At 37.3% G+C, this 15629-nt stretch overlaps 1 protein-coding gene across 9 annotated transcripts in view; it reads left to right on the forward strand.

The window, feature by feature from the left end:
- The window catches only part of LRRFIP2 (leucine rich repeat (in FLII) interacting protein 2), a 101037-nt gene that overhangs the window by 19350 nt on the left and 66058 nt on the right, over window positions 1–15629 (forward strand). For 6 of the 9 annotated variants that reach the window (XM_014548416.1, XM_014548417.1, XM_014548413.1 and 3 more), the window contains exon 3: window positions 13929–14015. In XM_014548416.1, the coding sequence (XP_014403902.1) occupies window positions 13929–14015 (87 nt within the window). Of the gene's footprint in view, window positions 1–13928; window positions 14016–15165; window positions 15217–15629 lie in introns of all 9 variants that reach the window. The other 3 variants (XM_014548415.1, XM_014548411.1, XM_014548412.1) reach the window with 1 other exon arrangement.

A 15629-nucleotide genomic window follows, 5' to 3' on the forward strand; every position in this document is an offset into this window, starting at 1 on the left:
GTTATTCAGGTTGGTTGTTCTATATTTTAGTTGTAATTCCAGTTTGGTCCTGAGAGGAGGTGAATGCAACTTCCACCTACTCTGCCACCATCTTGGATCTCTCTCTCTTAGTTTTTGGATGATCTGAGAATCCTTCCAGCTCTGGAATTCTGTGATTTCTTTCAAGATCCATGACCCAAAGAAAATTAATGCTCATAATGCACAGTTCTTTTAATTCTAAAAAAATCAGTGAGAGGCATAGAAATTGAACATGTTTTATAGGAGTTAGAGTCTAGCAAATAGTGTTTAGAGACATTTTTGTTGAGCAGAATTTACACGTGTACATATTTGGTGCATAAACCTACTTGTAATAATAAGGAGGAAAGAAAGCTCTATGGCTGTTTAACATTTGTGCTGCTAGAACTTTTGGATTTCATTTTTTAATAGCTTAATGAGATATAATTCACATAACATAATTCACCCATTGGAAGCATGTAATTCAAATATACCAATGGTTTTGGTATATTACATTATTAGTTATTTAAAGTTGTTAAAATACATATAACAAAATTTGCCATTTTAACCATTTTTAAGTCTACAATTTAGTGCCATTAATTACATTCACTCTGTTGTGTAACCATCACCACTATCTATTTCTAAAATCTTTTCATCACTCTACACAGAAATTCTGTAACCATTAAGCAATAACTTTCTACTTCCCTCTCTCCCAGCCCCTGGTAACTTTTTTTTTAAGCATTCATTTTATTTTCTTTTTTTAAAAATATGTTTGTACTGATTTCAGAGACAGGAAGGCAAGGAAGGGAGAGGGAGAGAGAAATGGAAACATCAATGATGAGAGAGAATCAATCATTGATCGGCTCCCTCCTGCCTGCCCTCTACTGGTGATTGAGCCTGCAATCCAGACATGTGCCCTGACTGGGAATCGAGCCATGACCTCCTGGTTCATAGGTATCTGGTGCTCAGCCATTGAGCCACACCAGCCAGGCAGACTTTTAATTTACTATATGTCTCTTGCATTTGACTTTTCTAGATATTTCATAAGTGGAATTATATAGTATTTGTCCTTTTGTGTCTGGCTTATTTCACTTATCATCATGTCTTCAAAATTTACCCATGTTCTAGCATGTATCAGAATTTCATTCCTGCACCCCCCTTTAAGTGACTTAATTCCTTTATATGACTGAATAATATTTCATTGTATGTATATCCTAAATATGGTTTATCTATTTATTTGTTAATGGACACCGATTAGATTTCATTTTGCTGCCTAAGGAGGTAATAGCCATTGTAGGCATCCAGTAATGAGAACCAAAAATTTGAGGTTTCGCAGCTTGAGAAAGATACAAAAGGAACATTTGTGCTTAGTTTAAAAGATATTGTTCATTGTTATTGTTGTATGGAATGATAGTCTTGATTGCTCAATAGAGATAATGATCTTTTCATAGTTATCTTGCTATTTTATTTGAATAATTTATTCATTTTTAGGTCTTGGCAAATTAAGGATAAAATACATCAAGGATACCAGCTTTATTATTATTGTTGTTGTTGTTAATCCTCACCCTAGGATATTTTTTCCATTGATTTTCAGAGAGAGTAGAAGGGAGCGGGGAGAACCAAAAGGAGGAGGGGGGAAAGAGAGAGAGAAAGAGAGAGAGAAGCATTGATTTGAGAGAGACATATTGATTGGTTGCCTCCCACACGCACCCTGACGGGGTGGGGTTCGAATTTGCAACCCAGGTATGTGCCCTTGACTGGGAATTGAACCTATGGGAATCGGTACTCGTGCCTATGCTCTAACCACTGAGTCACACCTGCCAGGGCAAGGATACTAGCTTTTAAAAATGCAAAGACTCGCCCTGGCTTGTGTGGCTCAATTGATCTCTAAAAATCAATAAAAATATTTTTAAAGAATGCAGAGAAGAATTATAATCAGCAATAATTAAGAACATTAATGCCATGTTTTATTTGAGAATAGGGTGGTTGTTCTTTATTCTTTACCTTAGGATGTTTATTGGTTTGAGAGAGGGAGGGAGTGAAGGAGGGGGAGAGAGAGAGAAAGAGAGAGAGAGAGAGAGATTGGTTTTCTCCTGTACATCCCCTGACCAGGGACTGAACCCGCAACCTAGGTATGTGCCACGACCAGGAACTGAACCCACAACCTTTTTGGTGTACAAGGTGACACTCCAATCAATTGAGTCACCTGGCTGGGAAAGAATAGAGGTTTTTTTTGGTTTTTTTTGTTTGTTTATTCCAACATGGCCTGGCCCTAGCAGGTTGCTCAGTGGTTAGAGTGTTGTCCTAAGACAGAAGGGTCTCAGGTTTGATCCTGGTCAACGGCATGTACCTAGGTTGTCTCTCTCACATCAGTGTTTCTTTCTCTCTCTCTCTGTCCCCCCCCCTCCACTCTCTCTAAGAATTAATGGAAAAAATATCCTTGGGTGAGAATTAAAAACATGGTCCTGGCCGGTGTGGCTCAGTTGGTTGGGTGTCATCCTGTGCACTGAAAGATTACTGGTTTGATTCCCAGTCAGGGCACATGCCTGGGTTGTGGGTTCCATCCCAGCAGGGGTTGTGAAGGAGGGGGCTGATTGATGTTTTGCTCTCACATTGATGTTCTTCTCTCTCTCCTTCTCCCTTCTGCTCTCTCTAAAAATAAAAAAATCTTAAAAACAAATAAACAACCATGAATTTTGAACGTCATTCATTCAGTAAATGTTTATTGAGCATCTTCTCTTCACAGATAGTGTGTCAGGTACAGAGGATATGGGATGGAAAGGGCGAACATGGTCATTTCCCTTATGTAGCTTAGATTCTAGAAAAGATAATAGACAGAAAGCAAGTAATTACCTAATGGACTGGTTCCTCAATTTTCAGCGCCTTTTTTCTTTCATAATTAATGTCTACATTTAGTATGGTGATTTCTTTTCTGAAATCGAAAGCTGTGATTGTCAGTGTATGTCAGTGTATGTCACAATCAGTGGTATTCTTGGAATTGAGAGAACAATTTAACTGTGTCAAGCACTTTGAGTGGATAGTAAATGGTTTTATTATAGAGTGTGTGACAGGGCAACTCAGGTTTTGGGAAGGCTTTCTTGAGAAATGATTTCAAATGGTTTTTGAAGGATGAGTGCAATTATTTAGGCGGTGGGGCAGGGGTGTGGGTGGGAAGGGAATTGTCAGATGTTGGGAAGAGCTTTCCAGTCAGAGGGAACTCTAAGGGACAAGCTTTTGAGCTGAAAGAATATTGAGAATTCAGATAACAAAAATAACAGCTGACATTACTGAGCTGTTGTTATAAGCCAGGCACTGTTCTAAGTACTTTAAATGTATTTAATCCTCATAACTCTGTTGAGTCTACTATTCTCATTTATCAAGGATGAATCCAAGGCATGGAGAAGGGAAGTAATTTGCAGTTACTAGAAAGAGGTAGAGCTGAAATTTACATTTGGGCTTCTGCACTCTTAACTATTGTGCCTCCCATAATATCACTGTTAATAACCTAGACAGCAAAAAGGAGAGTAGCCAGAGGTTAGTTACAGGTGCCAGATCATGTAGGCCAGTGGTTCTCAACCCAGGGTCATTTTGTCCCCCAGGGGACATTTAGCAGTGTGGAGATATTTTTGCCTGTCACAAGGGGTGTGGAAGGAGAGAGAGACAAGGGGGTGTGCTCCTGACATTTGTGGGTAGAGGCCAGGGATACTGCTAAAACATCCTACAGTGTATAGTAAACCTTCCCCACCACCCCCCCAATGAAAAATAAACTGGCCTAATTGTCAATAGGGCAAGATTGAGAACCCTGATAGGAACTCTTACAGAATCTGTTTAGGATTTTGGTCTGTCATAAGAGCAGTGGAAAAACATTGAAGGGTTTTAACACATTTCGTACAGCTCAGGAGTTTTCTCGTGTTTCGCGCGCCTTCTGTTAAGGACCGCACACGAGTGTTCTCGTTTTTTTACGCCCATGGAAAAAGGAGCGAATCTAGATACTTATGTAAATTTTGTTTGGTCCCTCTTCATAGAGGAAAATGTTTTACGCAGTACCATGCGTTAAAAAAGTATCAGGAACTTTAATTGTTTAATTGTTTTTGTAAATAAAAATGTTATAATTATTGAAAAACAACACCTAAAGTGCATTATGATGATTTAAATAACGTGCAGTTTGCCCAAAAACGTGCGGTCCCTGGCGTATGTCTTAGAGATTTCTATGCGGTACGCAGTGTGTTAAGTAGTGGTGCCACATGATCAGATTTGTGCCATATGAGGATGACTTTACTGTAAGTTTGATATTATAGCAGAAAGAGGCATCAGTGGATGAGGGGGAGGACTCATAAGACTTGCAGAGGCAGTGGTGGCTTGGCCTAGAGTGATGACAGTGGGATGATGAGAGGTTGTTGGAATGGAGAGGTAAGTAGTTGGACATTCAAGGTGTGACTATGGTTGTATAGCAGCCAGGGGAAGTTTTGGCTTGTGTATCTGGGTGGATAGTAGGGAACATTAGATTGGGGAGGAGGTTTGGGGAAGGAAGATCATGTATTTATGTTGGCATGTGTTGAGTTAAGGTGCCTGTGAGGCATCTAAGTGGAGATTTTGAAGAGGTAGTTTTGGGAATATAGATCAAGAGGTCAAAGGAGAAGTTTGTGCTGAAGATAGATCTTTTGAGACTTGTCAGCATGTAGAAGGTAATTGAAATCAAGAGTGTGGATGAAATTTTCTAGGGAGAAGGTATAGAGTTGAAGAAAATCACTCCTCAAGTAGAGCCCTAAAGAGCTAAGATTTCAAAGTCCAGTCTCAAGTCTTTCTTAATTCTGACACTTTTTTTTGATCATTGTGTGTTTGGTTCAGATTATTCCATGCAAATTGGATTTGTCTGAAAAAGTAACTCCACAGGAGGCAGAATTACTCTTATTTAAAATACCTTTAAATGTTCTCAGTGATGGTACACAAAAATTTTTAAGAGATTCTGAAATGTGAGTTACTTTTTCAGAGTTATAAAAAGTGTATGTTTTTCTTTCCATTTCTACCCAGTTAAAAAATAAATAAAAAATCCCCTCTCTTTGTATTTATTGATTTTATTAGACAGATTCTTTGAAAGTGTAAATCTAAGTTGTTCTTCAGTCATTTGGGATTCCTTTTGTTGGTATTAGTGCATGAATTCAGCCAATGCCCATCAAGGGCACATCTCTCTTTATTCCATCCAGTGTTACTCTCAAATCTCTCTGTCCCTTGATTTGTCCCTCTAACCAGAATGAAGGGAGGATTATTGAAGCCTAAGACTTAGTTTTGTGTCAATATGATTGGAAAAATATTTGGTATAATGTTCACTGTCATAATCTTCACCATTCCTGTGACTTACAGGAATTTGGGGGTAAAAATTCAAATAGCATAGTATCATTAACCTAAATGTGAAGACAATACACTGTACTAGCAAAACCTCCCCTCTCCCCCCAGTATATCTGCTAGAACTGATTCATATTTTCTCCTTTGGTTAGATATGTCATTATAGATTAAAAGTTTCATTTTTCCTGTACTATCTTTTTATTGGGTTGTACTTAGACCTCAGTACTAAAGTCTATAATCTTAAATTTCTTCTTTGATTCCAAAAGAATATTTTGCTATCAAAAGGTCTTTGAATAAAAGGCAGATATAGTTTGACAGCAGAAGAAAATGGGTTAAAATCTCTATATTTGATCTAATACATATTGGTATTTATGCTCAGAAAAATTTAAATATTTGGTCTTCAAGTATCAAAAGCTTTTAAAAAGGTGGTGCAACGTAATTATATTGTAAGATCTAAGAAAAATGCATACTAAGATTTTCTACTAAAGGGATGTTGCTAGGAAATTGAGTGATGATTTTTATTTGTTAATTTGGAAACCATAGCAACACAATAAATATTATGTCTCTTAATTTGACTTTCAGGGTTCTTTTGGCATGAGTGCCATGGAAGAATAAATAAAATTAAACACAGTAAACTCTGAGTCTTAGCTACCTGAATTAGTCATTTTCCATGAATGTTTTACTTCTTAGAATTATGTGTTTCAGATTTCTTGAAATTTAAGCATAGTCTGTAAAGGTCCAGATTATACCTATCTCTATAATTCATTCCAGTTGCATGGGTTTTATATTACGGATATACATGCAGGCTGACAATTACAGACATGGTTCAGTCAGTGCATTATGAAATTTAATTTGCCTCTCTTTAAAACTGTTACATGATCACAGTAGGCAAAAGTTTTAAAACTAGAGGTTTCCCTTTTAAATATATGGGAGAGGGATAGAGAGTTAGAAACATCGATGAGAGAGAAACATCGATCAGCTGCCTCCTGCACACCCCCTACTGGGGATGTGCCCGCAACCAAGGTACATGCCCTTGACTGGAATCGAACCTGGGACCCTTCAGTCCGCAGGCCGACGCTCTATCCACTGAGTCAAACCGGTCAGGGCAAGGTTTCCCTTTTTATAAAGATACAGGAGTGTGTGTTTTGATGTATTATTCTTTCTGGAAAAATAGTAAATGCTGAAAGGTTTTGATGATAATATATGTGTCCATAAGTCCACCACCCAACATTAACTGATGTCAACATTTTGTGACAGTTGTTTTTGATCTTTTCTTTACAAAGAGGCAGGAAGGGAGAAAGAAGACATTATAAACCAAGTTCAGGACCCTTTCTTTCACCCCCCACCCCCAGGCCTATCTCCCCACCACAACAGGGGACCACTTTAATAAAATAATAATATATTCTTCCTGTCCATTTTCTACAAGTTCTAATATAGCCCTGGCCGGTGTGGTTCGGTTGGGCATTGTCCCACGTACTGAAAAGTTGCTGGTTTGATTCCCGGTCAAGGCACATGCCCAGGTTGGGGGCTCAGTCCCTGGTAGGGAGCATGCATCCCTCTCACACATCAATGTTTCTCTCTCTCTCCCTCTCCCTTCCTTTCTCTTTCTCTAAACATCAATAAAATTCTTTAAAAATAAATAAAAGTTCTCCCTTGTTTTATGGATTTTTGTGTATTGCTTCCTAAGCACTTTACAGGCACAGGGGTATGAAACAACTGGAACCATGTGAGAAACAGCCAGAATAATAGTGCAGTATGGCTGCAGAGAGGTAGGGGAACAGGAAACACAGCCCCAGTGTTTAAGAGCCAGTTCGATCAGGGACTGTGGAAGAAAGGCTGGGTTGGACATAAAGATTTGCAAACTACCAATATTACTCAGGCAGGGAACATAGAGTGAAAAAAGGGAGATCAAGCCTGGAAGCTTTTATTATATTAAAATTTAAAAAAATTTAAGGCGCTAGCAGGGGAAAATGAACCTATATATGAATGATTCTGAGGAAGAGAGGTCGAGTCAAAAGGAAAACCAGGAAAGATTAGTATTGCAGAAAGCCAGGAGGTGAGATTTTAAAGAAGAAATTGAGTCATCATTGATGTTGGAAGTCAGATAGGACAAGTGAGAGAAGAATAGAAAAATTTTACTAGGTTTGGTAGTTAGCGGTCATTAGTTACTTTTGCATGAGCAATTTCAATAAAGTGATTTAGACAGAAGCCAGAATGCAGTCATTTGATGCGAGTGAGAATTAAGGAGGGAGGTGCTAGTAGAAAAGTAGGTTATAAAGAGAAGACAAGGTAGAATTTAACCAGATGGTATTTTTTGTTTGTTTTCTTAAAGATAAGAGAGAGGCTTTGAACCTTATGATGAGAAGAACGAACCAATAGAGTGGGAAAGTGAAGACAGAAGAGAGATCAGATAGTTGGGCAAATTCCCTAGGGAGGATGGACTTTATGTTAGATAACAATATATACATTTATATTAGTTTATTGTCATATAACATAATTATCCTGCCTTTGAATCTTAGGATGATGGGATCAAACAAAATAAACATAGCTTTTTTCCCCCCAATAATACTCCCAAATGAAATTTGACTTGTGGATTATATTCCAAGAAAACAGTAAGCACTGTCCAGTGGATTGGATAGATCCTGCCTTACTTGTAGACCTACTGGACAGATGGAAGCGTTATAGTAGGATTGGCCTTAGTTGAGCTTATTTGCAGTACCACTGGGCACTACAGCAAATTTACTTTAGTTCTGTGTTTATCTGAAGCAGTAACAGAATTCACATTTAAAATTCAGAAAGTATAAGGATGCTTTTGCATATTGGGCATCATAAACTATATTATGGCTAATCAGATTTTACTTTAGGATGTTTTATTTCGATTGTTTCTTGGTGTTGCAGGCAGATTAATTCAACAATTTATAGTATGGACTATCAAGGGCGGAAGGAGAGTTGAAATGGATAAAGTGAAGTTGGAATTAGGAAACAGAATGCTTAGAAGAGGAAAAGTGTTGGAATGGAAATGAAAGATTGGATTCCAGGGACCTTGAACAGGAAGATTTGGTTAGGAAGTAGGAGGCCCCGAGAACTTGTGTTTGGAACAAATGTAACACGGGTTTCATTTCTGTAGATTGGAAAATAGGGAAGCAAGCCCTCTTCACTGGGGGAAGAGGAGTTTGCTTTTATTCACTCTAAGTTTATTAATAAGAGACCCATTAGACAGAAATGTCGACTTTGGTTTTGGTCAGAGCTTGAGATGTTAGATATGAGTCATTCTCATTGGCTGGTAAGTGAAAATATGGAATAAGAAGATGAAAGGCTGTGCAGCAAAGGAGATTACCTACATTGGGGGTAGTAAAGTCATGGTCAAAGAAATAAGAACCAGAATGGTACCATTTCACAGAAAAGAAAGAATTTATGTTAAGTTGAAAAATCTTAGGAGAATTCATCCAAAGTAAACCTTTATTATTTGTCTAAGGATATGCTCTTTCTTATACTTGGGGTTTAAAGATACAAGTGTGGCAACATGGTTAAGAGTGTTGACTAGAGTCAGATTCTTAGGATATGAATCTCAGCTCCAGTACTTGCTGGCCAAGGACTGTTGGGCAAGTTACTGAACCTTTCCGTACCTCAAGGAGTTAGTTTGTGGATTAAAGACAAATAAGCATATAGCTTTGCTTAGGTAACTGCTGAAATGATAGTAGTTATATTATCTTCCACATTCTTTTGAAAGTTTGGGTTTTGATTATGAGATTATTCTGATAACGTTATTTTAATTGTATAAATCAGTGGTTCTCAACCTTCCTAATGCCGCGACCCTTTAATACAGATAGAGTTCCTCATGTTGTGGTGACCCCCCAACCATAAAATTATTTTCGTTGCTACTTCATAACTGTAATTTTGCTACTGTTATGAATCGTAATGTAAATATCTAATATGCAGGATGTATTTTCATTGTTACAAATTGAACATAATTAAAGCATAGTGATTAATCACAAAAACAATATGTAATTATATATGTGTTTTCCGATGGTCTTAGGCGACCCCTGTGAAAGGGTCGTTTGACCCCAAAGGGGTTGTGACCCACAGGTTGAGAACCGCTGGTATAAATATTAAAATCAGAGGTAAGGTTACCCCTTAACAGAATTTAGTATAGTTTGAATTGGATTCTGGTATGCTGCCATTAAGTTTAATCATTATTTCCTACATGTGTTCCTTGAATACAATCCTTGAAGAATTATTTAGGGTTTATTTCATAGTGTGGTCATGTAAGTCTGAAAAATGCTTTATTATTTTATCCCTGTCTTGGAAATTCATAAAGACTGATTAAAAAAAAAAGTGTAAGTTGGCATTTTCCAAACTAGATCACTAGATAGATTTCTTTTCTCCTGTTTTATTTATTGAATTTTATGTACTGAAATGTTGCATATTTTACTATTAGTTTATCTTCGGCATTGTATTTTTTTTTATGTACCAAGTACTCTTTGCTAAAAATTTTAAAATTGAGATATAAGTTAAATATCATAACATTTGTTATTTTAGAGTATACAATTTCAGTGGTGTTTAATCCATTCACAAGGATGTGCAGCACTCACCACTTTCTAATTGCAGAACGTTCTATCAGCACAAAAAGAAACCCCATAACAATTAGCAATCACTCTCCATGTTCCCCATGTCCCAGCCTCTGGATTTGTCTATTCTGCACATTTTATATAAATAGAATTATGCAATGTGTCCTTTTGTGTCTGGCTTTTATCACTTAGCATGTTTTTAAGGTCATCCATGTTGTAGCCTGCCTCTATCAGTTTTTCTTTTTATAGCTGAATAATATTCCACTGTATGGATAAGACCACAGTTTGTTTATCCATTCATCAGGTGATGAACATTTGGCTTGTTTTAATTTTTTTAGACTATTGTGAATAATGCTAATGAACATTCATGTACAAGATTTTGTGTGGACATATGTTCTTAGGTACATATCTGGAGGTGGTCGCTGGATATTATTGACAATGTTTAATGTTTTGAGGAACTGCTAAGCTGTTTTCAGTAGAGGCTGCACATGTTTTAGCATGTGTTAAGTTTCTTTTTTTGTAAGGCCGAATAATATTTCATGTGTCTGTATAGCTATGTAAAAACACTCAAACCTATGGGAAATTTTTGAGTTTGAGTCAAAACTAATAACATATGCTAGAGAGCAAGATTTCAGATGCTCCCCAGAATAACAGTTTCGGTTTCTTTTATGCATTTAGAATTTAAGGAGGGAATGTAAGGAAGATTATGTGAAGGCGGAAGAAAGCAAGGTGGGATTGGATAACATGATATTAACCAGATTATGTGCTTTCTTGAGCGTGGTTACACACCTTGGAGGGTATTACTTCTGGCATTTCAAAGGTATGTTCACCTTGATGCGCAAGAACAATAGATAGGGTTTGCTTAAAAACCTTTCACTAAAGAAGTTACAGGTCTGGGGCCTGACTACCCACCATGGCATGACCTGTACAGTAAAGAATTTATGGTTTATTACTGCACCCTTTTCCATACACATGTATAACTCACGTTGTTTATCCATTCATCTGTTGATGGACAGTTGGGTTGTTTCCACCTTTGGACTCTTATTAATGATGCTGCTTACGAATATTGGTTTACAAATATTTGTTTGAATCTTCGCTTTCAATTCTTTGGTCTATGTACTCAGAAGTGGAATTATTGGATCAAATGGTAATTCTATGTTTAACTTTTTATCCAACTTTGTTTTGTACTTGGGTGAATTTTTGTGGTCTTTTATTGTGATGTCCCATTTATTTTACATTTGTGAGGTAGTGTTAAATCTGTAGCAGCTCTTTCATGTCATTGTATTCTGAGGGGAGAATGCTAATGTTACTACCCAGGAGTATGCTTTGTGTAGCTATAATTGGTCTGTATAAAAATGTATCATTATAAGCAGCAATTTTCTTTTTGTTTTGTTTTGTTGGGGGTTTTTTTTGTTTGTTTTTCTTTTCATAAGCAGCAATTTTCAACTGGTGTGCTGCAAGAATTTTTAAAACTTACAATACCTGACTATTTAGTCAGGGGCACTGACCTCTTTTCCTTAAATTGTCAAATAAAAAATGCCAACACAACAATGAATGAATCAAAATTATACCTATTTTTTTTGTCAGATTGGCAAAAAATATATTTTTTGGTGTGCTGCAGAATTTAAAAATTAGTTTATGTGTGCCATGAGATAGAAGAGGTAAAATCACTGAGTATAAGTATAGAGCACGCATTTTGTCTGCTAGATTGGCCTCTCCTGTCCGCGCTGCCTTAGGCATCTGGTAGCAGTGTATCTAAAGACCCAGATTGTCCAGGGGCCTTCCTTCTTCAGGACCATGTCCAAGGGAAGTAACATCTGAGTTTTGATCAAGTTGGCTAAGTGACTAAGGGAGGGAAAGGGTGTTTTTGTGGCTCAGAAGTCCACGTTCTTTCTGTTACACAGTAGTCAGGTTCCTCTCCCTTTTGTTGTAAAAGAAGTTTTGTTCGAGAATAGATTTCAATGATCTATAATTTCGGTTTGGTGAGGGAAGTCCCATTTTAGTATCTATTGTGCAGAAGTGGCTACAGATATTAGAAGGATGAAATTGGCCTTCTTGATAAATTTCTAAGGGAGGCCACAAGTACAAAGCTAATTAATATACATGGAAATGAAAACTCCTACACATTGTTATGGCTTTCTTAAATTAAAAAAAGAGGTTTGAAAAATTTTCCCAGGAAAATGATACTTGGTAATTTAAAAATGTATTTGCTCTCTAACTTAGACTTGTAGTCTTTTTCTGTAAATACAGACTCTACTAATAAAGTGGTGCTTAGTCATAGAGGGATAGAGAAGGCAGAGCATACTTAAAAAAATAAAAAAGTGGGGGTATAGTCTTTTTTATTTTTATTTTTAATTGATCTTAGAGGAATGAGGGAAAGAGAGAGAGAAACATCGATGTGAGAAAAACATTGATTGGTTGCCTCCTACTTTCCCCCTGACGGAGGATTGAACCTGCAACCTGGGTATGTGTCCTGACTGGGGATCGAACCTGCAACCTTTTGTTATACAGATGACGCTCCAATCAACTGAGCCACACTGGCCAGGGTGGGGATATAGGTTTTTAAAAGATAGAGGCCAGTGTAAAATTTATGTCAGTGTTTAGAGCTGGAGGTTGGTAGACTACAGTAACTTCCTAGGGTTTTTGCTACTGAAAGGCCAGTTAAGCTGACTGGGAAATTTCCAAAATTGGGTAGTTGAATAAATGTTAACTATTAAACTGTCTCCTCCTCTTAGAAGCCTGCTATGACCTTGCCAGGCGTAACTTAATTGCTCCCTCTTGCATGCTTCCCTCCTTGTAAACATTGTGTTTCTGTCTCCCTCAATTAGATTGTGAACTTCTTTAAGGCAGAGATGTCATATCTTATTCTGTATTTTTAGCATCTAGCATAATAGCTTACACACAGTAGACCCTTTTAAACATTGGCTGAACCACTTCTTAGTATAAGGCGTGGGCACGGATATAACAAATGAGAAGAAACAACTGCTGTAGATATCAGAAGGGGAGATTGAAATCAGAGTTAGGATGTGGCCAAGAACAGAGGAAACCACTACAAGATAGAAACCAGAGAGAAGATTTTTGTTTCATGTGGTGCATCAAGCTATTTCCTGGTCTCATTTCCTTGAGACTTCGGCTGGTGGCTTGAAATTCTTTTGTTTACTTAGCAGACATTGAGGCATGCAAGTTGTGGGGTGACAGAGCATGTCACTTCAATGCAGCATAGTAAAGCCACAATAGAGGCATGTGCGTACAGTATTACTCGATGAAAGAGGGAATCGGGCCTTCATAGAAGGTTATATTTTAGCTGAATAGGAGAGAATACCTCCTGCCAAGCAAACAGTCTGAAGAGAGGCTTAATAGAGCACAGTAGAGCCCAGGAATGGCCGCAGATGGGAGCAACTGGTACACGTGGGCAAGTACTGGAATTAGTAGTGATAGTTGTGCAGCCCGGTGAATATACTAAAAAAGCCACAGAACCATACTTTTAATTGGTGAATTTGATAATATGTGAGTTATATCTCAATTTAAAGAGAGAGACATTGAAAAGTTCCTGAAACAAGCAGAAACAGTGGAATCAAAAAGGCCAGGATAGGTTTGCGAGAAACTCAGTGGTAGAGAATTGACAATACTTGGGGACTGGACATTGGCAATGTGCAAAATGAAATAGAGGTTTGTTCTGATGTTTCTAATTTATATGATTCAATTGCTAGGGAAAGACATTCTGGAAAAGCAAGTTTGGAGAGATACATAATGAATTGTGTGAAATGTTTTGAATGAATAATCAAGGCAAGCAGTTAAAGGTGAAGGCCTGGATTTTAGGAGAGACCCTGGGACTGGAGAGAGAAATGAGTATATAAGGATTTGACTGAAGTCAGTCAAACTGCTGATAGAGGATATCTTGCCCTCCCCAGTCTCCACCCCATGGAAGGTCGTGTCTTATTTGCTCCTTATTCTCCCCCCTGGGGTAGAGGTAGTGGTGGTAGCTCTTTTTAAACAAAGCTGAATCTTTATATTACTTTTCAGGCAGAGGCAAGGCTGGCAGCAAAACGGGCTGCCCGGGCAGAAGCAAGAGATATACGCATGAGAGAACTGGAACGACAGCAAAAAGAGGTAATTGAGGGGAATAACCCTAATTTCGTGCTAGTCTCAAAAACCATATTTGGCTAGTTTACTTCTGAAGTAAATCTAGTTCCCTTTGAAACACTGGGAAGAGTGTAACCTGTTGTTTGTATCTTAACAATCCATTATACGTCAGCAAGTTAAATGTGATATTTGTTTTAAATAATAACAGCAAACACATATAACTCTTGCTATGTTATTTACTATAGTTCTAAATATCTTAGAATTTCAGGTAATTATATTATGATATCTACACAGTAAAGCACTGTGACGTTACTCAACCTTATAGTTTTTAAGCATATTTAATAACGGCAGAAAATTCATATAAGAAAATGAAAAACAACAACAGCAACAAACTATAAGACTTGTAAGACTCCAATTTTGTGTTACAAAGCCTGGTACCCATATATAGGATCAAAAACTACTAGAAAGAAGTGGTTACTATCAATACTTTGTCTATGGTGGAATTATGATTAATTTTACTTATACTTTTCTGTAGTTAATAAATTTCAGTATTCTTTTATCACCAGAAAGAAGCAAATCAGATTTTAAAAATAGGTATATTGAGATTTGGCAATGCTCTTTTTTTTTAACCTTTCCTCTAATATTGACCTAACTCTGAAAATTCCCATAAACATATTTATGATGCTGTATTAATATAAAGGGGGAAAACCTGCAGGGTAGTACTAAGCACTTTATTTTGACATTGCTGGTGTATCTTCTGCTAATGGATTAAGAGAAGTGTATAGTTTCCATATTGTTATAGCTAAACACAAAAAGAAAGATCGTTAATATGTTGTAATATTTTTTAACCTCATATATAGTTTTAAATATTGAATGCAGTTCTTGACTTGAAACGAAAACGTGGCAATGCATTGTCTTTTATACTCCTAAAGTTATAGTAAATTATAAGGAGATAATTATTAAATATAACTTCTACTTATGGTTCTCTAAACTACAGAGAACCATATGTCTCTTATTATTGAACATATTTAGCTTAGTAATTTTCTGTATTTTGAATGTGTAACTTTGAGTCAACAATCTGCACTTCAGGGCAAATGTATACAATTAATTTAAGACTTTTCAGAGAATGCAGTAACTCTTGGAAACTCTTTAGTTTATGAAACTTTTGCATTTGTAGCATTCTCATCATTCCTTTGATCGGAAGTGGGGACAGATTCACAAGTGGCTGGTAGGCCAGGATTGCCTGTCCTGCATGTTGTGATCACTTGCTGAAATAATGCGATCTTGAAGTAAAACATTGACTAATAGTTTGCAAAGTAGAAGTGGTTGGCATGTTTGAACCTAAAGGTCAGAGATTCTCCCTTCTGTCTTTAGTGATCAAAATTTGTACTTGGAGTCCAACCATTTCTGTTGTAGTCTACAATCTCACACTCATCTAAGGAATACTTCTGACCAAGAAAGATTGAGTAGATGAGTATTTTTTCTTTCTATGGGTTTGTTCTTCTTTCCCTTCAATTTGTTCCCCTCTCCCTCTCCCCCTGACTCTTGCTCCCTTTTCCCTCCTTCCCTGTTCTCCTCCTCCTCCTCCTCCTCCACTTCTTCCACCACTTCCTCCTCCTCCACTTCCTCCTCCTCCTCCTC

Source organism: Myotis brandtii, unplaced genomic scaffold, assembly GCF_000412655.1.
Source record: "Myotis brandtii unplaced genomic scaffold, ASM41265v1 scaffold506, whole genome shotgun sequence".
NCBI lineage: Eukaryota > Metazoa > Chordata > Mammalia > Chiroptera > Vespertilionidae > Myotis > Myotis brandtii.